Raw genomic sequence first — 27,943 nt, 5'->3', positions numbered from 1 at the left:
TACCTTTTGCGTGATGGGAGAGGGGAGCAGAGGGAGTGGCCAGGGTGCGACTTGTCCTTGATTATGCTGCTGGCCTTGCCGAGGCAGCGTGAGGTGTAAATGGAGTCAATAGAAGGGAGGTTGCTTTGTGTGATGGTCTGGGCTGTGTCCACAATTTGCTGCAATTTCTTGCGGTCAAGGATGGACCTGTTCCCAAACCAAGCTGTGATGCATCTGTCAGGGTGTGAAGGGGTACCGGCAAAGAAGATAACTGATAAAGAAAAACTGTTTCTGCAGCATGAGGAATCTCAAACAACGGGACATTGGTTAAACTTTAAATCACGAGATTTCAAAAGTGAAGCTGCACAACATTTCTAGATTTCTAAATGTGCTATTAGTGAGGAACAGCTTAAATGCCAGAAGGAGCGCAGCACCTAACAAATTAGCCACCCACTCATCCTATCCCAATGCTAGTAACATTTACAAATGCTACAATGACCACATCAGTCATCTCAGAACCCAGAGAACCAGAGCAGAAGCAAGTCGTCCTGGATCCTGAAAAACTGCCTAAAGGAAGAAATAATGATCTTATTGACTCAAGAGCATGCATGTTAAGTTAGGTAACAAAATGACTGGAGCGTCCAGCCTTTCAAAAGTGTCCATTATAAAAGCGGAGGCAAATGAAAAGCATCTAGCATTATTTTGCCATACCAGTAGGTTTTGGACTGCAACTGGGCACAGAAGATTGCCTTACCATACCACTGGCATAGTTCACCACTATCATACGTTCATTATCACTGATCAAATTAGTTTCCACAACAATATCCCAGCTGAAGAGTTTTTTAATTCCCTTACCCTTGAAATTGAACAGAGTAGGTCACCGGGCCAAGTTGAAAAACATCTGGATCCCATTTCACAACATGCTTCATATTGTAAGAATCGACTATCACGTTTTTTGGTGCAGGCACTAAACAGAGAAGGCAAAAATTACATGTTATTAGGAATAGAATTGCAAAATATTTTATTTTGCCAACACGGAAATGCATTTTTCTCGAGTTGCCAACGTTGAACTCACATCAGCACATCTAGAGTTAAGAGTGTTTTATTGTCATATGTCCCAAACAGATCAATTAAATTCTTACTTGTATAATAGTAGTGCACCAGCTGGATGCACCGGCTTCTATCGCTGTATGCTGTGTCTCAGTAAAGTTAATGGAATGGAATTTGCAAAGACGAGTACAATCAAGGACTAATACCCTCATGCATTTAGCATATGGTGAAAGATGATTTTCTCTCAATATAATTTTTTTTTCTCCAAATGTCTTGTTTGCCATGCAGAATCATTTGGGTGAGAAATGTATACGAGAGGAAGATCTTCAGTTCCTGGGGCTCCTCACCATTGCATGAAATTACTTCAGTTACTTAAAAAGACAAATTCCTGGAGTAGCTCAAGCAGCATCTCTGGAGAACATGGATAGGTGACGTTTTGGGTTGGGACCCTTCTTCAGACTTACTCCAGCACTTATTTTATTATTGTAAACCGGCATCTACAATTCCTTGTGTCTACTTTCAGTTATTGAACATGGATGAATGTCACACATGTGGTCACAGCAAAGGATATAGGATTGTGCCACAGTTAAGAAATGTAAGTTCCCACTGTTTAGAACAAGCAGATTCTTAACATCTTAACCTTAGGATTGGAAGTGTAGGGCATGAAGCCAATAACAGTTATGTGAGGAAAACAAACTTTGTGCTCACAGTTCTAAGATTGTAAATTGTACATTCTCTGCTGGAGAGGGAAAACCAAAGTAAAACATCTCTCAACAACTAAAGAGCTGCAACAGCAGAGGCCTAAAGTGAGAAATTCATTTTTTTATTCCAATTTTCATATAATTAATTCTTTACTATACTCTGAAATTGAGCTAATAGGAACACCAGCAGAAAGACACAAAATACTGGAATTACTCAGCGGGTCAGGCAACTTTCGTGGAGAACATAGATAGGTTCCATGGATCCTGGAATGCTGCCTGTCCACGCTGAGTTACTCTAGCATTTCGTGTCTATCTTCAGTTTAAACCAGCATCTGCAGTTCCTTCGTAAACCATGGATAGATGTTGGGAGACTGATTGCAGGGATGGGGAAGAAAGAAAACTAGAAGAGTGAAGGGCAGGACAAAGCATGACAGGTCATGGGTGAACCCAGGCAAGGGGGGAGTGAGGGGGGGAGGGGGTTGAAGGGCAGATTCTTGGTCAAAGGCCAGAGATGAACACACACAAGGTGCGAGACAAAAGGATTAGATAGTTGTAAAATTGTGTAGCTAGAGGATTGACGAAGTGCGAATTGTTCAGGAATGTAGGCAACACCACATGCAGCAACACCAGAAATCCAGTAAATGATGTCAATGGTATTGTTATCAGAAAAATAGTTGCATCCCTTCCATTCCAAGTGACATGTCTGCAACCTGAGGCATTTCTTTTTACTTACGTGTGGTTATTTAAAAAGCAGGTTAGCATTGTAGATCCATTCAATGCCGTCAGATGAGACTGTGTGAACAGATGCTATGTCATTGCTACATGATTGTTTTGGACAAGAGTTCACAGCAGTGATTCATAGTCTGATTAGCAAAAGTGCAGTTCATAACCAGGGCCTTTTGCCTTACACATAAAACTAAAGGAATGCTACAAACAGTTTAATGAGGACGATTATTTTTTCAGTGTAATGTTCAAAAGTTGCAATTCCACTTTTGGATCATTTATGGTCTCGCCTTTGTTATATCCAGTGCCAAGCTGTTGTGCCTTGCATTTTGGTCAGAGAGTCACAGACAGCCTAGACCCCAGGTAAGTATGTAATTCTGCAGTAACTGTAGATGCTAGTTTACAAAAAAAATGACACAATGTGCTAGAGTAACTCAGGGTTAAGCAACATCTCTGGAGACCATGGGTAGGTGTCACTTCGAGTTAGGACCGTTCTTCAGACTGATTGTATTACTTCAGAAAGCTAAGTCAACCAGATGGTTTTATATTCAATCTACCATTTAGGTACTAATTTTACTTTTCAATTTTAGTTACGTAATTTAGTTCCAATGATCCAGTTACACTGACTGGTGGGATGGGAATTAATTTTAGTGAATCTGTGGTTGACTCATTTAGTAACAACAGTAAGCAATTTTAGTGAATCTGGGTCTGTGGTTGACTCATTGTGTAACAACAGTTAGCAGGCCTTGCAAACAATAGTGTCTGAGATGGGAATTGAACCTGCACCCTTTGCAACACATTGAGATATTAGAAATCGAATACTGGATTGACTGATTACAAATAAATTCTCCACTGCATGTTGAGCACAAAAAACAGAACCACTTGGGAAACCAGCTTAGAAAACATCAATTATCATTTGCCTATCTCTCCTACCTGCGTTAACCCAGTTTGAAGTTTCATTTCCATATTCTGCTCTCACTCTGAGGTCATATGGAGGATGGAAAGTGAGACTGTCCAATAATACGCATTCTGTCTCCGTCATGTGCTTACAGTTCTGCGCATCAATCCACGTGCGGTTGTCCCTTCTTTCGAAAGATCTGAAATTATGATTGCAAAAGAAAACCACTCAAACTAAGTGACAGTGTAACATTAGGACAACAAATCTGTGCAAAAAGAGGAAGTTAGTGCTCTGAAGAAACCAAAACTATTCATCTTTCAGGTCGGGTCTCTTCTTCCGACTCCCCTTCCCCCTTGCTGCCCCTCCCTCCCCCGCCTTCCTCCACTGAAAGTCAGTAAACAAGTTCCACCGTTCGCAACCACGTATCCCTCTTGAGATCACGCCATCCATAGATCTGAATTGTCCTGGTCTATTCTTGTTTCCAGTCCCCCCCACCTATAATCACAAGAGAGCATCAACCTTGCCAGCAAATTTGATAACATTTCAGGCTGAGGAAGGGTCCCGACCTGAAACGTCACCTGTCCATTTTCTCCAGAGGTGCTGCCAGAACTGCTGAGTTACTCCAGCATTTTATTTCTATTTAAGCTTTTGACATCCCCTTGTTGCTCAAGTTAAACTTTTGATGTAGCTACTATGATGGCACCTTGAGATTTTTACTACATCAGAGTAGCTAGGTGAATACATAAATGATGCCACTATGATTCTTGGTCATTGGCATGAATTATCCATGGCGTCAGCACTGTGATCAGGAATCATGGAGGAGAGCCAAGAGAAGCTTTCATCTCAACAGTATCAGACAAAAGTAATTCTGGGAATTACTTGCTTAGCCCACGCAGAGGAAAGGTTGCACAAACCATGGGCATGAAATCAGAAAAAAAATGCAAGATTCCTGCAAACACATCTATTTCCTCATCACTGATGAAATTACTGAAATAATGCCAACAAACTGAATATGCGCCGTCACCCATTTCAGTGTAGGAGAAATAAAAAGGAGCAGCAATTCTTAAATGGTGAGAGAGAGGGTGCTCAGAGGAACCTGGATGCCTCAATCTCATTCAGGCTCAGCAACCGATTAGGAAGATAAATAGTATACTGGCCTGTGTTACAAGACGACACAAAGAATATGATAGAGTCCAGGTGAGTCCTGACCTGGAATACCATGTATGTTTCTGGTCTCACTACCAAAGGAAGCCCATGCATGCAAAAGAGTGAGGGCAGCAATGGCAGAAGTTGATTCCTGATACAAGAGGTAACCACACAAGGAGACATGACACAGTGTAGCTTGAATTTTTAAGAGCCACTAGACCAAGTGGGCCCAAACCTCTCCTGCATTGGTGCTGCACCCTCTCCTATCCTCCTCCCCCCCTCCCCGCTCCTCCCCTCTCCTCCCACCCCCTCCCCCCTCCCTCCCTCCTCAGGGCATGTATGCTGCTGAAGGTACTGGCTCACTTATCTTCATTGATGATACAACTGCTGTTGGTAGTAGCATAATGAATTCTGAAGTGTAGAGACACATCCTATCTGATCAAGTTCAAACAAATGCCTCAAAACTCGTTGGCCGGCGGTTCATTCTACAGCAAGACAATGATCCGAAACATGCTGCTAAAGCAACAAAGGAGTTTTTCAAAGCTAAAAAAAGGGTCAATTCTTGAGTGGCCAAGCCAATCACCCGATCTGAACCCAATTGAGCATGCCTTTTATATGTTGAAGAGAAAACTGAAAGGGACTACCCCCCAAAACAAGCTTAAGCTAAAGATGGCTGCAATACAGGCCTGGCAGAGCATCACCACAGAAGATACCCAGCAATTGGTGATGTCCATGAATCGCAGACTTTTCTCCGGCAATGTGAGACCCTTTTATACATCATCTGCTTGTAACCAGTCACCAGCAAAAATTAGGAGACTATTTTATGTTTAAGATACTATGGAAAGTAAATCTAGAAATAATGTCCTATGACAGCTTACTTGTGGAGGTATTAAAAAACTGAATAAACGGTGTTCTGAAAATTGAATTTCTAGATCATTACTTTTTTGGTGTTTCACTGACGTATAGCTTTACAGACCCACTTACCTGATTTGACCTCCAGGGATAATGGAATTTGGATGATTGAGAACAGTAAATTTAAGATCCTGCACTAAAAGAATTTAAGATAGTTGTTTTAAATTAAAACTCAGACCCTTACTTTTGAACAGAGTATGTCAGTGCACGATCTTGGAAAAAGACAGGATTCCATCCGAGGACACGCTTCCACTGCACCAGATTAATAGTCAGGTTTTGTGGTTCAGGGATCTTTCCCAGCACTATATAAACAGAAAATAACAGTGTTAAAATCTTAATCTGAAGAAACTGATACGCTTTCTTTAATTCATAAAAGGGAAAGGATATCAGATAGGAAGCTAATAATTACACAATGGGCTCAATTAAGAACCCCCATATTAAGATCCAGTGTAAATTATACATATTCCACTGGGCTCTGACTAGCAGTGCAGATTTAAAATGACTTTTCTACACAAAATGGGCGTCAGAAGTAGGAATTTGCACAGGTCTACCTTGGCTTTTAAATAATAATAATATAATAATATTTATTTTATATAGCGCTTTTCAGGATACTCAAAGACGCTTTACAGAGCAAACAAGAAATAAAAACAAACAAACAAAAGATTTGTCCTGACGGAGAAGCGGCGAACAAACAGCGCCAGCGTCCTCTCATCTAATCTTAGGCTCCATGTCATAGGAGATATTCATGAGAGGTTTATGAATAATTCCATAAAAAGCACAATCCCCACATTTGTATTTCTATTGAATTATTTGATCCACCTTGTGGATTAATATCTTGAAATGTACGTTTATATGGTTGTATACATTTAAATAGCTCCACTTGCATGCCTTCTTTGGCGTGACAATCAGATTGAATTAGTGTGGATGGAGATATTTATTGAACTCGATGTGCATGCTTTCATATTTTTATGTTTGGGTGTTAGTAGCTACTGATCATGATTGCAATGGCTCAAAATATGAAAAATGCCCGAGAGCAATATAATGATCGTAGGTGACTGCCAGTTTATGGAACAGACATATCATTCCAAGAGTTGAAACTGGAACTGGAAACTGGTTATGGGGAAATTCCACTCTCACCATGTCTAATTAATGACATGCAGGTTCCCTAAAAGCTAGGCCATGAACAACTTGACTGGGTATGGAGGCCACTGATTTTCAACTTGTCACATGCTTATTGGATTCCAGATGCCCTACTCGTAAGGCTGGAGAATGGGACAAATTTGTTATTTAAAAAGTGAAACCATCCCAGCGAGTGGATGATGTTATGGTATCACGCTTGTTTTCGGTTCCAGTTGTTGAAGTGAATAAGTTGAGCGTAAACAGGGAAAATTTAGAAAATTTCCCTTCCCATGACAGAATATTCTGAGTACTCACCTCTGGATCATAAGGTCATGTTTAGCACCACCTCAGAGATCTGAACAAAAAAAATCAAGATGGCCACCTCTACTGTATGGAAGGAACACCACTCTCCCTCTCTCCCTCTCCCTCTCGAGTAGATTTTCTTTATTAGTTATATATCCCAAAGTTTCCCTTTCTTCAGTCGACGTAAAGGATCCCATGGTGGTATTTAGAGCGCAAGGGAATTTTGCTAAGTTTTCCTCAACCTGCGACTTTGCAATATTTGATCAGGCAGTTTTTTTGTGGGATCCTTATCTATTGGCACAGGATCTGTCAAATATTCTGATGTCATAACGATACTTTCAAAGAACTTAAATCCTGTAAAGTATTTTGGGATTGTGTGGGTGAACCAGCATCTGCAGTTCCTTGTGTCTACTCTATTTGAACGCAAATTTCTGTTTATATGTCAGCAAGATCTGAAAGCACTGTACTGAGAAATTGGCTGTCTGATATGTCTGATGCAGAAGCTTGAATGCGCACGCCACCAGGCTCAGGCACAGCTTATTCTGCTCTGCTATCAGATTACTGAATGATCATTCCATAAACTTGGGTTCTGTCCAATTCACCTGTACCTCATATACTTTGTGTATGGGACTGATACGTTACAGTGTTGTGAACTATATTCTGTACTCTGGATCTTGCACTTTGCTATATCTCTGGTACTCGAGTTGGACTTGATTGTATTTGTGTATAATATTATTTGATCCAATTGGTTGGCATGCAAAAGAAAGCTTTCACTGTATCTCAGTGCATGTGACAATAATAAACCTAAACGTGTTTCTGGGCATTAGCGAATAAAGAAAGATAAAATAGAAGGGTGGATGGTGGGAGTGTAGCGAGTATTATTTGGTCGGCATGGATAAATAGGACCGAAGGGCTTGTTTAGATGCTGTATGACTCCAATAGCTTACAATAAATATGTATGTAGATGTAGAAGGGTTTTTATAGCGTGGTTACTGAACAGGAATCACCTTTTCATTAAGTTTTATTTCCCCTTTTAATTTTGTTCCCAGTCCCTGAATTCCCCCTTGAAATCAAGCGACACAATTTGAGAAGAAAGACTTTAATCGGCTGCTATGAAATTGCTTTTGTTTTATTTCCGGAGTTTGTAGCTTTGTCAAAGGAGCAGTTAGAAGTTTTTCACATAGTACACTCAATGGCTTTTCAACCATGGTGAACTTGATATGAGATGGTGCATGTGATGACACAAGGGGAGTGTGGAAACCATGCTGACATAAACAAGTGCCCTATGAAGAACATCATCATGATCACGGGTAGACACAAAATGCTGGACTAACTCAGCGGGACAGGCAGCATCTCTGGAAAGAAGGAATGGGTGATGTTTCGGGTCGAGACCCTTCTTCAGACTCATCATGATCACGTTTGGAGATGCTCACCTAGCCACTGGCTGTGCCTGTTTCAACATGCCATGACAAAGAACTGACGAAAATGTCAAAACCAAAAATCTAAATGCCATCTTATTTTGCTACGGACACTTAAACTCCAATAATCTGGCACGTTCAGGAACTTGCCAGACAGGCAGATTTTCCCATTGTTCTTGCTATGTTGTTGTTATTGCTTTAAGCCAACTTTTAATTTGCCTTTTACAAAAAAAATGTTGCACAATGAACCGAGAAAGTGTGGGAACGTGGACCATGGTGAGTTGGAAGGGAATGCAGCAAACTTCACTTCTTTTCCAAGCAATTTAAATGCCACGTACAAGACATAATATCTTGACTAGAATTCCAAATCCAATTTTTAATAATCTATTCCTTCAACCAGTTCACCATCCGATTAAGTAATTAATCTTAAACAACACTGCAAACCATGAAAGGGCCTGAACATGGGAAAACACTTCGGAAAGAGTGAGAGCTTTATAAAAAAACAAGTGAAACACAGTGCAACAATATGAAAGGGAAAAAACAATATACAGGAAGGAGAAGACAGAGAAAAGTAAGAGGAAAGAACTTGAACTCTATAGTTCTTTTTCATGTCTCTTTACACATCCTCACAAATTTCACAACCACATTTTAGAAAGTGATTAATTGGCTAACTTATTGATAACCATGACTTATGCTGATTCTTTAGCATTGTTAAGGTTACCTCACCCCAAAGACACAAAGACCCAATAGAGAGATGCCAAGAGCAGGTGAAGTTATGGACAGAGAAGCATTCAGCACCCGCAGCAAGGAATATTTCAATTAACTCAACAGTGACTGTGCCCTTGATGAGAATGTTATGCATCTATTCCACAGTGAACTGTCCATTTCTACCTCACTGACAATAAAAAGGCCACATGTCAACAAGGAACAACAAGGCCTCCGGAGCAGATTGCATTTCTGCTGAAGTTCCAAAACCTCAGTTGCAATAAACAATTTTCTCCCCTACATCTGTAAAGATGAGGTCAAGCTGGCTACATCAGGAGATGTCATAATCACAACCATCTTCAACAAAATGGACAGATCTACACAGGTCCTTTTTGCACAAAAGGAGACTCTGAGCTCAGGGTCTCCTCAATCATCTCCTCTAATGGGCCAAACAAGCTGTTCCAAATCATTGTGGTGATTTCAAAACCACAGGGAGGATACTAAGGAAGTTTAGCGGGATTTACGAGAGGTCTGAGACTTTAATTATGAAGAGATTTGAAAAGTTCGCACCATAATTCATGAAGATAGACACAAAATGTTGGAGTAACTCAGTAGGAATGTCATTTCTGGTTGAGATCCTTCTTCTGACGCGACCCAAAATGTCACCCATTCCTTCTATCCAGAGATGTTGCCTGTCCCGCTGAGTTACTCCAGCATTTTGTGTCCATCTTTGGTGAAAACCAGCATCTGCAGTTCCTTCCTACACCAGAATTCGTTAAACAAATCTGATCTAGGAACAAGTTCATGAAATGTTTACAAAAAGAAGAAAGGTTTTTGGTAGAGTACATAAAAATCCTCCAGTGAATAGCTCAATAAATAAAATAGATTATTTTTCCAGGTTCTGACAACAAACTTGCAAAGCTTCTAAGGCCTTTGTATTATTCACAATTATTTGAATGAGAGATGGGAAATTGAGTTTGTGTTGTCAATATTTACGTTGCTTTGTCTGAAAAGGTGGGAGAAGACAATTCTATAAATAATTTTCATGGGGAAACCAGAAAAGTTATTTGAAGATAAAGATTTGGCACTGGGTCAAAGAACATCTGCCCTTTCAAAGAAAGAAGTAGAAACAAAGAACTGCAAATGCTGCTTTACACAAAAGGACACGGAGTGCTGGGGTAATTCAGCAGATCAAGCAGCATCTCTGGAGAAATTGAAGAGGTGACATTTCGGGTCGGGACCCCTCTTCAGACTCGAGAACGTCTTCAAAGTAGACGTAGCAGAATCTGAAGAAGGGTCCCAAATCAAAACGTCACCTATCCACATCCTCTTGAGATGCTGTTTGACCCACTCAGTTACTTCAGCACTGTGTCCTTTTGTTCTTTCAATGAGTCAGTATGTGCTTGAGGTAAAATAACCTCCTTCTGAATTGTAAATTTTGGATAGGATGGGCTCCAAGACCATTTGCTTTGAAAAGCGTGCAGGTATGATTTACGTGCTGAATAGAGCTACATTGGAAAGTTTATTGTGTCCTGCAGCAGAACTAGCTCACCAAACCAGAATTTTATCATATTTTCTGTCTAAAACTCATTCTGCAGACAGCCTCCATTTTACTTGTATATCTTTCCCATTTTTACTCTGAGCCTCCAGCAGTCAACACCAATACTCGTTTACTCACAACCCAGCTCCCGAAGCAGAAACAAAACTTGATATCTCCATTTTTAATTCACACAAAATTGAAAATAAAAGCAGTCTCTGTAAGACAACTTCTGCATAAACTTGTTCCCAAATTTCCAATCAGCAAAATTTATTTAAAAAAACCCAAGTCCCAAAAGTTTACAAAAAAAATCAATTTGCAGAACAAAAGTTCCACATTTCTCAGAAAGGGTAGAGTGTAAGAATAATTTTCCTTTGATGGGGGTGAGTAAAACAGATGGCTCAGTGGTAGAGCTCTAAAACACCAGAGACCCAGGTTCGATAGTCTATGGGTGTTGTCCGTGAAGAGTTCGTACGTTCTCACTGTGACTACGTGGGTTTTCTATGGTGCTCTGATGCCCTCCCACATTGTAAAAACACGCAAGTTTACAGGTTAATTGGCGACTGTAAATTGCCCCTAGTGTGTAGGAAGTGAAAGTGGGATATCCTGCACATAGAACTAGTGTACGAGTTCTATGGTTAGCGTGGACTCAGTGGGCCGAAGAGCCAGTTTGCACACTGTATCTGTAAACTAAAACACGTGGAACAGCTACCTGAGAAGGGCATCGTGATGGCAGAGTGTCTCAAGGCATTTGCAACACAGAAAAAGGCCCTTCAGCCTAACCCGCCCAAGCAACATCGAGACAAGCACTTGAATTCCGTGGCACAGATGGCCATGTATCAAAAGCGATTAAATGGGATGTATAAATAAATGCAATGATTGGTGCTGGAATAACTCAGCGGGGCAGGCAGCATCTCAGGAGAATATGGAAAGGTGATGTTTCTGATCGGGAACTTTCCACAGACTGAAGCATCACCCCATCCACGTTCTGCAATGCAATGAGTAGCATGGGCATGCTGAGCCAAAATGTTTCTGTGTTGTAGGTCTGTACAACTTATCTTGGTTTGCTTAAAAAGTGAAGCTTTTGAGAAGCACCCATAGATTATCGAACCTGAGTTTATAAAATAGACATTTGGTAGAGAAGAAACTTGAAGACTTGTTGGCTATTTTACCATCACTATTTCTTCTCCTTCATAGAATGTTCTGCAGTCAAAGATCCTTCATGGAATATTAACTAATCAGCACTTTTTCCATGTAGACATATTAGTCATTAAGTAAAATTTTGAATTTACATTTTTAATATGAATGTTAATCCAAATTAATGGCAATATTGAAAAATGCATTAAGCTCTTGATTAACACACAGGTAAAAAACATAAATATCTCTTTATATTATCGTGAAGATTCCACAGGAGAATCCACAGGTTTAGTTAAGAGATACAGAGCGGGAACAAGCCTTTCGGCCTACTGAGTACGCACCAACCAGCGATCCCCGCACACTAGCACTATCCTACACACTAGGGACAATTTACAATTTTACCAAGCCAATTAACCAACAAGCCTGTAAACCTTCGGAATGTGGGAGGAAACCGGAGATCCCGGAGAAAGCCCATGCAGGTCACGGGGAGAATGTACAAACTCCCAATAGACAAGCACCCGTAGTCAGGATCGAACCCGGGTCCCTGGCACCGTAAGGCAACAACTCTATCTCTGTGCTACTGTGCCGCCTGTATTCCAGCACACATTTAAATTCCTTTCATCTCCAATATTTAACATGCCTCTCCAATTGCCATCCTTCCCACTTTCAGTCATTTCCAAGAAATCACATTGCAATCGCCCGGATGGCTGAGAATTATGTGGGCCATGATATGAGTTCCGTATAATTTAGGAGATTCCTGTACACTAAGCCACGGTATTCCCCAAACACCAGAGTGACTCTGTAAATTTTCCCTATAACTGACTACTTGCAATTAAAAAAAATACTAGCTAATAGGCAAAGCTCTCTGTCATCTCATGGAGAAAATACACAATCTGTTTAAATTCACAAATTTCAACATATTGGGTAGACATTTGTTTTTGGCTTCTAATGTTAACAGGTACTACTGACTGCCCATTGTCGTACCTCTTGACATTAAGTTCCACAGATGACCTTGGGGCTGGAGGGGCTAGAGAGGTGAGGTTAGCTAAAGTGGCAAGAGCCGACAGTGCAGTCTAGGATTTGGAACGACCACAAAACTTTGCAAATGTTCAAGTTACAGTTGGTGGAAGATGGTATAATTAGCCAAATATAGAACAATGGAAGGTGGGGAGGGGAGGTATGACAAACACGTGAATGAGTTTTGTGAGATACTGCATTCATTTTCATAGCATATGGTAAAGTTTTTGACTCGCTTGTTTTTGTTCAACTCTACACGCTAAGTTGAATTAGGCTCAAATGTGTTCTCAATCTTCTCCATCAAAGGTAAGTTGTTCTAGTAGGTAGAACAAAGTCCTTATACAAAGTCCTTAGTAGTTCGTGCTGAGGTGGGGCTGTGGTTAGGGTTGTACAGTTGAAGTGTTTGATGGTTAATGATACAAAGCTTTTCTCAAACATGGAGGTAGTGGTTTGGGGTCCTAAACCTACTTCCCAATAAGAACAGGGCCAGTGCGGTGTGGGGCTAACGCACTTCCTGGAGATTTCTTCACTAGTTGGGCGGTCCATACTCATGATGGACCAGGCAATATCCACCACTTTCTGCAGCCTCTTTTTGTTCCTGGGCATTCAAAATCACTGAACCAAGCAGTGATATAACCAGTCAGTATCCTTTCTACCGTACGCTGTAGAAGTTCAATAGAGTATTCAGTGTCATGCTGCATCTCCTCAAACATCTGAGGAAGAAGAGACACTGGTGAGCTTTTTTTGTAATTGCATCAACTTGCAGGACCCAGGATAGATCAGGGATATTCATGCCCCGGAACTTGAAGCCCTGTTGTTTATTCAGCAATACTACCACAATCCATGTATTTGACTTTAGTTTAGTTCAGAGATACAGCGCGGAAACAGGCCCTTCGGCCCACCGAGTCCGCACCGACCAGCGATCCCCGCACATTAACAACAATCTACACTCGCTAGGGACAATTTACACATACACCAAGCTTATTAACCTACAAACCTGTACGTCTTTAGAGTGTGGGAGGAAATCGAAGATCTCGGAGAAAACCCACACGGTCACAGGGAGAACGTACAAACTCCGTACAGACAGCACCCGGGTCTCCGGCGCTGCAAGGCAGCAACTCTACCACTGCGCTAGCATGGCCGCCCACTCTGGTGGACGTGGATGAGGGATTTACTCATGTAATTTAGTCAGTGAGGGCTTGCTTGTGAGGACAATAGTGAGAGTGAGGACAATAGACATTTTGAATGAATATTGATCAATATCGGAAAACTAAGTTTTTTTCATCATATCAACTGAAAATGTCCAACAGGCCATGATCATGACTGTAAAGAGTTTCAGATGACTTGGTCTAACATTATTGGTAAATATTTCCTATCAGCAATCAAAGACTAGTGGAAACGTCCTCTCCACATCCACTCTATCCAGGCCTTTCACTAGTTCCTTGGCTGAACACTTTTCAATGAAAAGAGCCATCGAAAGGCTTAAGAAAATTTGACCAGTGTTCAGGTGAGGAATTAAGGAATGGATCTTGCCTACAATTTTCAGGTATTGTCATGACGCAAGTCCTCACTGACTACATTACATGAGTAAATCCCACATCCACTTCCACCAGAGTTCTTACGCAAATGTTTTCTGCCTGGAACTCCTGAACATGATTATATTGTCATACTATGATAGAAGAACTAACTGCCCCCTTCTACATTTGCAAAGCCACCACAGTCGTTATCACTGATTCGGGACCAAATGTCACCAGCGGTACCTTACGATTGTTTACCAGAGAAAATAATTTACCTGATAAAAAGTTAAATAATTTCTCCATTCTAAATACTTTTTAAATGCTTTCCACGTGATTGGTGCCTACTCCTTGTGTGAGTGCAAGTGAAAAGAAAGGGGTGGTCTTGTTCATCGTTCATCACAAGACTTATTAATCACCTGCACTATAACTTGATGCATCATGTGTTAACTTCAACTTGTATATTGGTCCAACACGGCAAAAATGTCTTGGTGATAGGAAGCAAAGTGTAATGGTTGAGGGTTGTTTATTGAGTGGCAGTCTATGACCAATGTTGTACTGCATGGATAGATGCTGGGACCCTTGATGTTTATTATTTATAGTAAATGATCTGGATGTGAATATAGGAGGCATGATTAGTACGCTTCAGATCACACAAAGATTACTGATAATGAGGAAGGTAGAGCTTGACAGTTGATCACTTCGTAATATGGCGGAGTTGTGGCATAGAGTCATAGAGCATACAACATGGAAACAGGCTCTTGGGACTAACTTGCCCATCCTGTCCAAGATGCCCATCTACAATAGTTCCACCTGTCTGCCTTAGGCCCATACTCCTCAAAACCTTTCCTATCCATGTACCTGTCCAAATATCTTTTAAATATTGTTAATAGTACCTGCCGCAACTACCTCCTCTAGTAGTTTGTTCCATATACCCAGCACCACACAGGTTGAATATAAATCTGAAAAATGTGAAGAGTTACATTTTAGGAGAAATAATGAGACTAGGGTGTATACAATGCATGGCATTAGCGTAAGGTGGAGTGTTGAACAGAGAGAATCTTGTCCAAGGATCCCTCATGGCAACAGAGATAGATAAAGTATAGGGAGGTTATGGTACAACTTTATAAAATATTGAGTAGGTCGTAGCTGGAGTACTGCACCATATTGCAGGCAGCATGCAAAAACAGAAAAAGTCGGAAAAACTCAGTGGGTCAGGCGTCTCTGTGGAAAGAGGAACAGTTAATGTTTCAGGTTCAAGACCATTAAAAATGTATAAGAGAGAAAACAAATTTGTTTCCAGTTGTTGAGAAGGTCTGGGTAGAACAAAGACAGTATCTCTGACTGATTGAGATGAAATGGGAAGGATCCCATTGCACTGGGATGGACTGCTTCGGATTCGAGGAGTTGAAAGGATAATCTGCATTTGTTTTCAGTGGAGCAGTAAAGGCTGAGGAGGACCTGGCTGAGACATATAAAATTATAGGCGGCATACAGAAGATACTGATAATTTTTTCCCCTTAGTAGAGGTCATAGGTTTACATAAGGGTTTGAATTTTAGAGGGGATTTGAGGTTTTTTTTTTTTTAAAGTGTAGAGTACAGGAAACAGGCCCTTCGGCCCACCGAGTCCATGCCAACCAGTGATCCACGCACATTAGCAATACCCTATGGACACTAGGGACAATTTTACATTTCTACCAAGCCAATCTTTGGAACGTGGGAGGAAACCGAAGATCTCGGAGAAAACTCACGCAGGTCACAGGAAGAACGTACAAACTACGGACAGACAGCACCCATAGTCATGATCAAACCCGGGTCTCTGGCATTATAAGTAGCTCTACTGCTATGCCACCGTGCCACTCAGTTATTTTTCTTTTACCCAGAAGCAAGCCAAGATCTGTAACTCACTGCCCGAGGGGTTGGTAGAGAATTTAATAAATATTTAGATGAATACTTGAAACACCATACATCGCAGGCTAAGGGCAGAGTGCTGGGAAATGAGATTGTGATTCACATTGCTTGGCATGTACTATGTGAGCTGAAGGGCCTATTTTTGTACTATATAATTTTATGAAAAATTGGAAGTTCCAAGATAATGCCCAAAATATATATGTGCGAATTTACACTTCATTAGACTTCATTACACTTCATTTACATTCATCAGTTTATCATAAATTATTATTATTATTGCACTACTATTGTATGTTTTTTGAGTGTGTGTGTGTGTGTGTGTGTGTGTGTGTGTGTGTGTGTGTGTGTGTGTGTGTGTGTGTGTGTGTGTGTGTGTGTATATATATACACACACAACTTTTTTTCCTCTCGTTTATCATAATGCTTACATTGAACTGTGTTTACATATTCTGTTGTGCTGCAGCAAGTAAGAATTTCATTGTTCTATCTGGGACAGATGACAATATAAGACTCTTAACGATCTATTCCTTTTGATCTTTCTCCTGCAAATATGCAGGTAGCTTAAAATGTTTGTTTTGTGCGCTAACTGCCAGTTAAATGACTGAAATATAATGCTAAATTAACAATTGGCTTGAAAAATACCTATCAGTGATGGGATATCTATTATCATTTTAATGAGCATGTTTATACTGCGTTAAGATGTGTTGCACACAAATTAGAATGAGTATCGGATGAACAAGAAATGACTGTACTTAAATTCCTAAAGCTCAAAGAATTTAAGTTCTGGGTGGCACAGTGCAGCAGCTGGTAGAGCTGCTGTCTCACAGTGCCAGAGGCCCGGGTTTGATCTTGACCTTGTGTGCTGCCATCGTGGATTTTATAAGTTGTGATTGCGTGGGTTACCTCCGGCTTCCCACCACATCCCAAAGACATGCAAGTTTGTAGGTTAATTGGCCTCTGTAAATTACCCCTAATATGTGTGAAGTGGATGAGAAACTGGGATAACATAGAACTAGTGTGAACGGGTGATCGATTGTTGGCGTGGACCCGGTGGAATGAAAGACCTGTTTCCTTGCTTTATCTCTAAACTACAGTCTTATTTCACAGTGAAATTAATTTTTGTATATAGTTCAGTACAAGTATCACTCTGCCTAAGCACTTATATACATATTAGATAAGCACCTCAGATACAGTACAAGCGTATAGCAGTAGTACACCGACACATTATAGACAATAGACAATAGTTGCAGGAGTAGGCCATTCAGCCCTTCGAGCCAGCACCACCATTCAATGTGATCATGGCTGATCATTCTCAATCAGAATGATTGTACCCCGTTCCTGCCTTCTCCCCATACCCCCTGACTCCGCTATCCTTAAGAGCTCTATCTAGCTCTCTCTTGAAAGTATTCAGAGAACTGGCCTCCACTGCCTTCTGAAGCAGATATTCCACAGACCCTGCAACCTCATAGCATCTTCCTCACAGTTCACACTGCCACCCAGCTTTGTGTCATCTGCAAATTTGCTAATGTTACTTTTAATCCCTTCATCCAAGTCATTGTTGGTCACCACCGCAGTGAAAGCAGTTCAAGGAATCATTCCACCCTCACCATCTCACATAAGCAAGGACAGACAACCAACAATGCCTTCCCTGCATCATATACTGAATTTTGTTTTTTAAACTTAAATCCACTAGATTCAGAATTATTTTATTTTTAAGGCAGAGATAGATTTATGATTAGTATGGGTGTCAAGGGTCATGGGGAGAAGGCAGGAGAATGGGGTTTGGAGGGAGAGATAGATCAGCCATGATTGAATGGTGGAATAGACTTGATGGGCCGAATGACCTAATTCTGCTCCTATTATTCATGACATGATTTTCCAGAATTTCTCATTTTAAAGCATACTTGAGAGGCTTGGATGCGGTGGAAATGATGACAATACTGACCTGTAGTGTACCTCAAAACTAATTACAGCAATTCAGCAGCTTGACTTTATAGCCATACATTTTTTTTCACTGAAAGCTGATGACCTTGGCTGCATTACACGCAATGGTGGCCCCAGTAACCATTTATAATTTGACTCACATACAATAGCAATGATGTTTGTTGAATCATCATTTGTGGAAGATCCTAAGTTAAATACTGTCCTCTCCCAAAATTTACCATATGCACTTTCAATAGTTTCTCAATCTTGCAAAGGAAACGCAGGCCTATATATTTTTCCTCTTCCTCTGGCTTTTCCAATTCAATTACAATTTAGCATTCCTAAGAACTGTCTGAGATAACTGTCTAATAGTTGTCTCAGTGAGGTAATTTTGGATCCATGCAAATTTTATTTTTGTAATAGCGCCACCTTTGGTTGGAGGATTGTACATAATTGAATAAACCACAGTACAGCTGTGCAGTGAGTTAACTTGTTATTCTGTGTCTGAGCTCAAGATATCACAAATTGGCGACGAGGATGGGATTGCCGATTCCCCAGCTTTACTTGTTTGTGTAGATAAGGAATTCTACAGAGGCACGGAGAAGGTTGTATAACGTTTCCAAAATTAATGTCAAGGAAAGCTGGAAATCGGGTCACAAAGTTGAATTCTGTGAGACTGTTAAAACATTTTTTTTTAATATCTAAAATGGCAGTGCCCAGTGGATATATCGGAAGATTGGGTGAGTTCCAGCAAGGCCGGGAAACGTTCAGTGCATACATCGAACTTTTAGAGATGTTTTTTGCTGCTAATAACATCACTGAAGTAGAAGCTTCTGATGCAGAATCAAGATGGTTGAATGAAGCAACTCAAACTAGGAAAAGAGCAATTTTTCTTACTGAAAGGGTCCCGATGTTTATGATACAGTAAAGAATTTATTAGCCCCAGCCAAACCAAAGGACACGCCTTTGAAGGATATTCTGAAGAAGTTAACAGAACATTATGACCCTAAGTCCTTAGAAATAGTTGAAAGCTATCGTTTTGGAACGAGATGTCAACTTCCAGAGGAGGATATTAGTAATTTTATTGTGACACTCAAAAGGTTATCAATTCATTGTAATTCTGGAAATTTCCAAGACCGGGCGTTAAGAGACCGTTTCGTGTGTGGACTGAGAAGTGAGCGGATCCGAAGTAAGCTGATGACAGTGTATGACCTGACTTTTGAAACAGCTTGTAAAACTGCTTTGTCAATGGATATGGCAGAAAGGGGTTCTAGTGAAGTCAGGACAACTTCTAGACAACCTGCGGAAGAGTTGAACAAGCTGCAGTCCAGCAAACTAAAGACGGATAAGTAGACAAAGACGTCAGAGAATCGTTTTCCATCGAAGGGTAGCAAGACAACTGCAAAGTCATGCTATCGTTGTTTGGGCTCACATCTAGCACAGTCTTGTCCATTCTTCGAGGCAGAGTGTTACTCATGTCATAAGATGGAACACCTAGCGAAGGCTTGTCGAAAGGCTAAGCAGAAAAAAGGTTCAACAACAAGTAAGCTGCATTCTGTGGATCAACTGCAGGCAGAGGAAGAGCTTCTCGATATTTACACCATCTGCAGCAATGAGCTAGTAAACCAGAAGACAAAGAATGTGTCCATGCAAGTCCAGTTGAATGGTGCTCATGTTAGCATGGAAGTCGACACAGGAGCATCTGTGAGCGTGATTCCAGAATTTGTGTATCGGGAGAAGCCGAGTCAAATTCCTTTGGAAGCGAAGCGAATCGAGTTACATGGTTACTCTGGAGAGAAGATTCCAGTGTTAAGATGCTTACATGTACCAGTTAGGTATAAGGAGCATCAGGCGGAGTTGCTCCTCGTAGTTGTAAAGGGAGATAAACCTGCGTTGCTAGGTCGGAATTGGCTGCAGATCTTGAAGCTCAACTGGAACGAGATATTTCTCGTTCGTGAAGAATTCAAGTGTCCGGAGAACGTAATCAAGCAACATCCGAAGGTGTTTAGCGACCAGGGAGAGCCAATCAAGGGGTACAAGGCGAAAGTACGCGTGAAGCAGGATGCGACACCAATGCATTGCAAACCATGGGTTGTGCCGTATGCTCTTAAGGACAAGGTTGAGAAAGAACTAAAAAGACTTGAAGCTGAGAACATTATCAGTAAGGTAGAAAGTAGTGCATGGGCAACACCCATTCTAGTTGTACCTAAACCTGATGGTAGTTTTAGACTTTGTGGGGATTACAAGGTGACCGTAAACCAGGTACTTGAAGATAGCATACCCGATACCATACCAACGGCAGAGGGTTTGTTTAGCATCCTCACAGGCAGCCAAGTCTTCATAAAAATGGACTTGACAAATGCCTACTTGCAGTTAGGTGTAGATGAAGAATCTAAATCCAAGCTAACTATTAACACGCATTTGGGATTATTTCAGTTCAATTGGCTTCCATTTGGTACATCATCAGCCCCAGGGATTTTTCAAGGGGTAATGACACAAATTCTAGAGGGAATTGAAGGTGTGGTGTGTTACTTGGATGGCATCCTCATCTCAGCCCCTGACAGGCAGACACATGATGAAAGGTTGGATGTGGTACTCAAACGACTTGAAACGCACAGTGTAAGAGTGAAGGCACAGAAGTGTGAGCTCTATCAGAACTCGGTAGAGTATTTGGGTCATAAGATAGACAAAGATGGTCTACACCCCACCAAGGGTAAAGTTGATGCGATCAGGAATGCGCCCACTCCCAGAAACATATCTGAGATCCGATCTTTTTAGGATTAGTGCATTATTATGGGAAGTTTATGCCAAATCTGTCCACCTGTTTACATCTCTTGAATGAGATGAGAAAAGATGTACCATGGAAGTGGACATGTAAATGTGATCAAGCTTTCAAGTCATGTAAGGCTCAGTTGGCAGAGAGTTCAATGCTTGTTGATTACGATGTCAATAAGCCAATGAAGTTAGCATGTGATGTTTCACCATACGGTGTTGGTGCTGTGATCTCTCATGTGTTAGAAAATGGAGAGGAAAGGCCAATAGCATTTGCATCTAGAACACTCAATGCCAGTGAGAGAAATTATGCGCAAATAGAGCGAGAAGCTCTTGCATTGATTTTTGCCGTTAGGAGGTTTCACAAATACTTGTATGGTAGAAGGTTTGTAATTGAGACAGATCACCAGCCGTTGACAGTGATCCTAAATCCAAAAGCACACATACCAACTCTGGCAGCAGCCAGAATGCAAAGATGGTGATTGAAATTGTCTGCATACCAGTATGATATTCAGTATCGTAAGGCAGCAGAGCACAGCAATGCTGATGCCATATCTAGATTACCTTTTGGAATCGGAGGTTACCTCAAACAGAGAGGACTTGTTTTACTTCTCTCAAGTAGATGAGTTACCTATCACATCAGGGGACATTCGGAAGGCTACTCGCACTGACAGATTTTTGTATTACAAATGGATGGCCAAACAAATTGCCGAATTCAGAGGCAGAACTGAAACCATTCTTTGTACGTAGGAACGAACTCTCAGTCGACCAAGGTTATGTCATGTGGGGAGTGAGATTTGTAATACCTGAAAAATATGGAGCAGCAAAACGCACAGTGCAAATTGTGAAGCATACATTAGTCAAACAACTGCTGGATCCAAATCCAAAGAAAAGACAATTGTCTTTGTATCACAAACTGGCTAACTTTCTGATTACATATCGAAACACACCTCACACCACTACTGGTCAAACAACAGCTGAACTGTTCTTGAAAAGAAAACCCAGAACAAGGTTTTCACTGTTGAAACCAAACTTGGCTCAAACAGTAGAAGAGAAACAGGAGAAACAAAAAGCACATCATGACGGAAGTAGAGTAAAGGAAAGGAGTGTTGAGTTGAATCAGAAGGTAAAGGTGAAAAGCCATCATCACAAGTGGGTGAAGTGGTTACCTGGAAGAATGGTGAGAAAATGCAGACCACAGACATACCTGATCAAGATGTTTGGAAGTGGAAAGGTGAGAAAAGTACACATTGACCATGTCATGCCTATGCAAGCACAGACAGGGTTGAAATCAGACCAATTAGATGAGTCAGATAATTGGGTTACCACTCAAGTACAGGTACCAGATGAACCAGAAATGATACAAGAAGGTACACAAGTTAGTGAGAGTTTGAATCAGTCTGAAAATGGAGGTTCAAGTGGGGTTGATAGTCAAACAAAATTGACTGATGGACTGGAATCTATGAATGTAGGTCAAAAGGAAGGCTTGAGTCGATTAAAAATGAGTCCAAGTGATTCTAAACAGTCAGAAACTTTTGGTCAGGGAAGGTATCCAGAAAGAAGGAGAAACCCAGTAGTTAGGTTAAATTTGTGAAGTTATTTCCTGAAATGCACATATCATTGTATATGTCACACACGACTGTGTTCCTGCATTCGACACCAACACCATTGTCAAGTTTGCAGATGACACAACGGTGATCGGGCTGATCACCAACGGTGATGAAACAAACTACAGAGTGGAGGTGCAGAACCTGGCGGACTGGAGCTCTGATAACAACCTGTCCCTAAATACCACCAAGACCAAGGAGCTGATCATCAACTTCCATAGGTCACACAACGGGGAATACGCCCCGATCCTTATCAATGGGGTCAGTGTGGAGAGAGTGTCCAGCTTCAAGTTTCTGGGCACTCACATTTCGGAGGACCTAACATGGTCCACTAACATTGCTGCGCTGGTCAAGAAGGCGCAGCAACGACTGTTCTACCTAAGAACACTGAAAAAGACTGGTCTACCCCAACAACTGCTGACGACCTTCTACCGCTGCACCATAGAGAGCATCCTAACACATGGCATCCCTGTGTGGTATCTCAGCTGCATGGAGGCAGAGAAGAAAGCTCTTCAGCGGTTAGTCCATAGAGCTCAGAAGACTATCGGAACACAGCTACCAGCCTTGGAGGGCATCTACAATACACGATGCCTCAGAAAAGCCACCAGCATCCACAAAGACTCTTCACACCCCTGCAACAGTCTGTTCGAACTTCTACCATCCGGCAGACGATACAAGGCCTTCTACGCCCGCACCTCCAGACTCAGGAACAGCTTCATTCCCAGGGCCATAGCTGCTATGAACCAGTTCTGCTGAGCCGGATGGTCACATCGCACAGTGAATCGGCACAGATCTACTTGCACTTTATTCTGTTTTAAAACTGTTCTCATTTGTTTCATTGGGTTGTTTAAATTAATACTGATTAGCTAATTGATTTATTGCATCGTATGGAAGGCGCATTCCCAATCTCGTTGTACCCCTGTACAATGACAATAAAGATATATTGTATTGTATTGTATGCATGATGCCCTCATTTTATTCAGGTTATATAAAAGTAAACTATCAGACAAGATTGTAATACTGTTGGTTATATTCAAAACAAAATGTCCACCAGGAATTATTTTTTTTATTAGGGTGGAAGGAGTTGTAATAGCGCATTTGGTTGGAGGATTGCAAATGATTGAATAAACCACAGTACAGCTGTGCAGTCATGTTCCGGTCAGCAGTGAGTTAACTTGTTATTCTGTGTTTGAGCTCAAGATATCACAAGTTTGGCTTTTTTTTTTTTTAACAGAGGTGCCAGAGCCGTGCTCCGGTGAGCTCTGGCAGCACTGCACCCCTGTGTACATGTGCATGTGAGCGAGACATCCTCTATAAACATAGATATCAGTTAAATGATGTGGGAGGAGACTCAGAAGGTGAATGATAAACTACTATGTCAAGGCTGCTTAGAATTCATGTCTGAAAACACATATAAAATCGAGACCAAACGAAGAATTTTTGAAATAGACTTTGCAGGTGCAAAACTGAACACATTTAAAAAAGTGGGGTAACGACATTGTCTTTTTGGATGCATTTGGTAAAATGGACTCCAAGGAGCTTCCTTGGCTGTTCTGATCTCATGACATCTAAAAATGAGGAAGTAAATAAAATAAAATGGCTTTTAGACTTGCTTTTAAACTAGCAGATCATGCAAATTAGTTCCCACACAAGCCTTACTTGAATCCCGTTTTATCAATCAGAACCATATGTAATCAATCAGAATTCAAATTTTCCACTAAGAATTGTCCTCGCATTACTATGCATTAGCATGTAAAACATAGGTTGTGTAAGCATGCAAAATGATGTTGTTCTATGCATCAGGAGGTCATTGCAGCATGAAAATGTTATTAAGCTTGTGCTGTCTTTCTTTTAAAACAAAGACGTCAGCTTGCATCTGAGCTCACACAACCAAGGCAAATGCGTACACTCACATCCATGGCATCACAATTTAATTATCTGACTTAAATCTTATTTTTCTGAACTCTACCCCCAAATAATTTTTAAAAATTGCTTCAGAAGCTCCTTCTGATTTTGCATAATTCGTGCCTCGGGTCTTCCATTTAGAAGAAAATCCTATTTAGGCTGCTCTCAGTCAAGGCATACCATGGAACCTTCCATTGCTCTCTTGAGGTGTCCTTTGGAAGAAACATAGAAAATAGGTGCAGGAGGAGGCCATTAAGTAGGCAAAAATAATTTTATAAAGGCTCTAAATCCTACCAGCAGTGTATTTCTCCGTCTTCCTCTCCACAGATTATGTCCACCAGACAGGGTAACACTGCAATTTCATCTACTCTCTCAATGATCTACAGATGCTGCCATCACAGATTGTCATATATGGACACATGCACTGCTGCTGATGCACAGTGAACTTGGTGAGCTGGGCAATTCCGACCACAGCTAAATAGCAACAAATACATTCAAAAGGTCATCAACTGAAAATCACCTTGAGCTCAAAATAATCTGTCGCTCACTTCACAGTTACACATTTTAGTGGCCAAGAGACTTGCACTTATAAGACCTTTTTGAAATTTCAGATTGCTCCAATGAAGTTTTTAGCTGATGAATGAACAAGTTTGTGTTTGCCAGTTTATGCTTAGTAAATTATTTCAAATTGCAAGCATGGTAATAAACAAATAATCTGCTGTTGAATGAAAGACAAACACTGCCAAAGAAATAAAGAATAAGAATCCCTGTTCTTTTTTCAAAACCACACCATGGAATCATTCCCCACCTGAGAAAAACATGAAAGAAAAACTGTATTCTTTCAATACTGCAACAGAACAACACCACGGATCAAACTTTAGGCATGGAACTTAAATTCTCAAACTTGCGATTCAGCAGTGAGATTCAGCCACCTGGCCATAAAGTGAAACACAGCTCAATTTAAGTGGAATAAACATTTTGTTTGACAAGCATCACAAAGGTTCCCAAAAATAACTCATCAAAACATATAACTAGAGGTACCTCATTATCTCTATTAAATTAAATAAAACATACATGCATCAGCATATCTTCATAATTTAAAAGTAAAAGTCCCTTTGTTTTTCATATTTAGAGCCTGTAGTGGCTCTGTGTAGGAAGGAACTGCAGATGCAACTAACAAAATGCCAGTAACTAATTTTATACAAAAGATTCTTGCATGTTTAGCTTGGAGAAATTACGACATGTAAATATCTCATATACACATCTGTGCAGTTATGTGTTATAAGAAAGCTTTAGTCAATATCTCGCATTACTCATTTTTTCTGTAAACATGAGCTGTAAATATTTTTAACACAGATGCGCACAAGTTAGGAAAGTCCTCATTTGGAGCCCCACTGATGACAATGGGGGCACGATGACATTTGTGGTACCTCTGAGGGCCTGGGGCGAGAGTTAAAGGGGCCAGAAAGGGGAGGAGTGGGTTACAAAGAGCATGAAATAGAAATAGTGAATCAGATAGACACAAAAAGCTGTAGTAACTCAGGGACAGACAGCATCTCTGGAGAGAAGGAATGGGTGACGTTTCGGGTCGAGACCCTTCTTCAGACGCCCATCCCTTCTCTCCAGAGATGATGCCTGTCCCGCTGAGTTACTCCAGCTTTTAGTGTCTATCTTTGGTTCAGAAACATAGAGGCCATTTGGCTCCTCGAGCCATTTAAACCAGCATCTGCAGTTCCTTCCCACACAGAGCAGAGGTCTTTTGAGACTGAAGTATTAAACATTAGGTGGGGAAATAAAATAGAAAACAACTGGGAGAAAGGGGAGCTGAGCCCTGCCCTTGGTTCCTCTGCCCCTTACAGTGGATGCAGCTCTGCCCGCTGTCGGCCTGACAGATGGGGAGCGGGTGGGTAGGCGCGGCTCCGGGGACCGCAGGGTCGCTCCGCCGAAGGGTTGGGGGGGGAGCCGGACCGCGCCACAGACAGCCACCGATCTGACCCGGCTTAGACTGGGCTCCATTTAAACGTACTCGGGTCCCTCACCGAACACGGTTACCGGACAAGGCAAGGGGATGCGGCCCCGGCGCCAAACGCCTCCCTCAAAGACCACCCCTCCCCGCCCACCCGAGTCCCGAAAGGCCAAACTGTGCTCACCGACGGCCCACAACAAGCCGAGCAAGAAGGGAACCCGGCGGCTGACGGCTTTCATGTTTTCAAGGCTGCTGCTGCTGCTGCTGCTGCTGGTGGTAGTAAATGAGATCGACGTCCTCTTGTTTTCCAGAGCCGGGGCAGACGGAGGGGCGTGGGCCGGGGCAGACGGACCGGGTGGAGTGGGCGTGGGCGTGGGCCGGGGTCGATAGGCGGGCGGTACAGTACCGGTCCGACCGGTGGTTCCGGTGCAATCCGGGCCGGGCCGGTTGAGTGGACGTGTGGGCGAGACCGGGTAATTGAGGCGGGCCGGGTGGAGGAGTCGGTGGGCCGGGCCGGGCCGGGCCGGTCGGACCGGGTAGCTGAGGCGAACGGGCCGGGTAGCTGAGGCGGGGGGCCGGGTAGAGGAGTCGGTGGGCCGGGTAGCTGAGGCGGGAGACCGGCGTGGGCCGGGTGGTGGAGTCGGTGGGCCGGGCCGGGCCGGTCAGACCAGGTAGCTGAGGCGGGAGACCGGCGTGGGCCGGGTGGTGGAGTCGGTGGGCCGGGCCGGGCCGGTCAGACCAGGTAGCTGAGGCGGGAGACCGGCGTGGGCCGGGTGGTGGAGTCGGTGGGCCGGGCCGGGCCGGTCAGACCAGGTAGCTGAGGCGGGCGACCGGCGTGGGCCGGGTGGAGGAGTCGGTGGGCCGGGTAGCTGAGGCGGGAGACCGGCGTGGGCCGGGTGGTGGAGTCGGTGGGCCGGGCCGGGCCGGTCAGACCGGGTAGCTGAGGCGGGAGACCGGCGTGGGCCGGGTGGTGGAGTCGGTGGGCCGGGCCGGGCCGGTCAGACCAGGTAGCTGAGGCGGGCGACCGGCGTGGGCCGGGTGGAGGAGTCGGTGGGCCGGGCCGGTCGGACCGGGTAGATGAGGCGAACGGACCGAAACAAGATAGTGCTCTCTCTGCTCTACTCTCCTCTCCTCTCCGCCTTTCCGAAAGTCACGCAGCTCCGCCGGGAACGAAGCCAAACCGCAAAGATTTGAACAAAGTTCCCCCGAAACGTCAGCACTTAAAGCTGTGTTTCTGACCGTTTCGCAATAGATCCCACCCCCCAAGAGAAAGTACACATTGATTGTTAAAACTTGCTACACCATAATTACAATAAATAGATATAGATGTCGAAGATGGTTAAGAAAGTAGTGGACAGGAGTGACAATAAAACTATACCCATCCATAGATGTGTAGGAAAGAACTGCAGTTGCTGGTTTAAATCGAAGGTGGACACAAAATACTGGAGTAACTCAGCGGTACATGACTTGGATGAAGGGATTAAAAGTACCATTAGCAAATTTGCAGATGATACAAAGCTGGATGGTAGTGTGAACTGTGAGGAAGATGCTATGAGGTTGCAGGGTGACTTGGACAGGTGTGTGAGTGGGCGGATGCATGGCAGATGCAGTTTAATGTGGATAAGTGTGAGGTTATCCACTTTGGTGGTAAGAATAGGAAGGCAGAGTATTATCTGAATGGTGTCAAGTTAGGAACAGG

The 27,943-nt window shown here is 42.4% G+C and overlaps 1 protein-coding gene across 2 annotated transcripts in view; it reads right to left on the bottom strand.

Moving 5' to 3' along the window:
- Positions 1–27,391, bottom strand: part of LOC144598964 (interleukin-10 receptor subunit beta-like) — a 42,615-nt gene extending 15,224 nt beyond the window's left edge. Inside the window, exons 1-4 of one of the 2 annotated variants that reach the window (XM_078409628.1) lie at positions 26,429–27,391; positions 5,594–5,711; positions 3,387–3,550; positions 835–946 (exon numbers count right to left, since the gene is read on the bottom strand). In XM_078409628.1, coding sequence (XP_078265754.1) covers positions 835–946; positions 3,387–3,550; positions 5,594–5,711; positions 26,429–26,483 — 449 coding nt within the window. In that variant the 5' untranslated portion in view covers positions 26,484–27,391. Of the gene's footprint in view, positions 1–834; positions 947–3,386; positions 3,551–5,593; positions 5,712–26,304; positions 26,321–26,428 lie in introns of those variants that run through there. The other variant, XM_078409629.1, reaches the window with a different exon arrangement.
- Positions 27,392–27,943: the final 552 nt, after the last annotated feature.

The sequence above is a fragment of the Rhinoraja longicauda genome, chromosome 12, assembly GCF_053455715.1.
Source record: "Rhinoraja longicauda isolate Sanriku21f chromosome 12, sRhiLon1.1, whole genome shotgun sequence".
Classification (NCBI taxonomy): Eukaryota; Metazoa; Chordata; class Chondrichthyes; order Rajiformes; family Arhynchobatidae; genus Rhinoraja; species Rhinoraja longicauda.
This window is presented reverse-complemented; position numbering and strand designations above follow the sequence as displayed.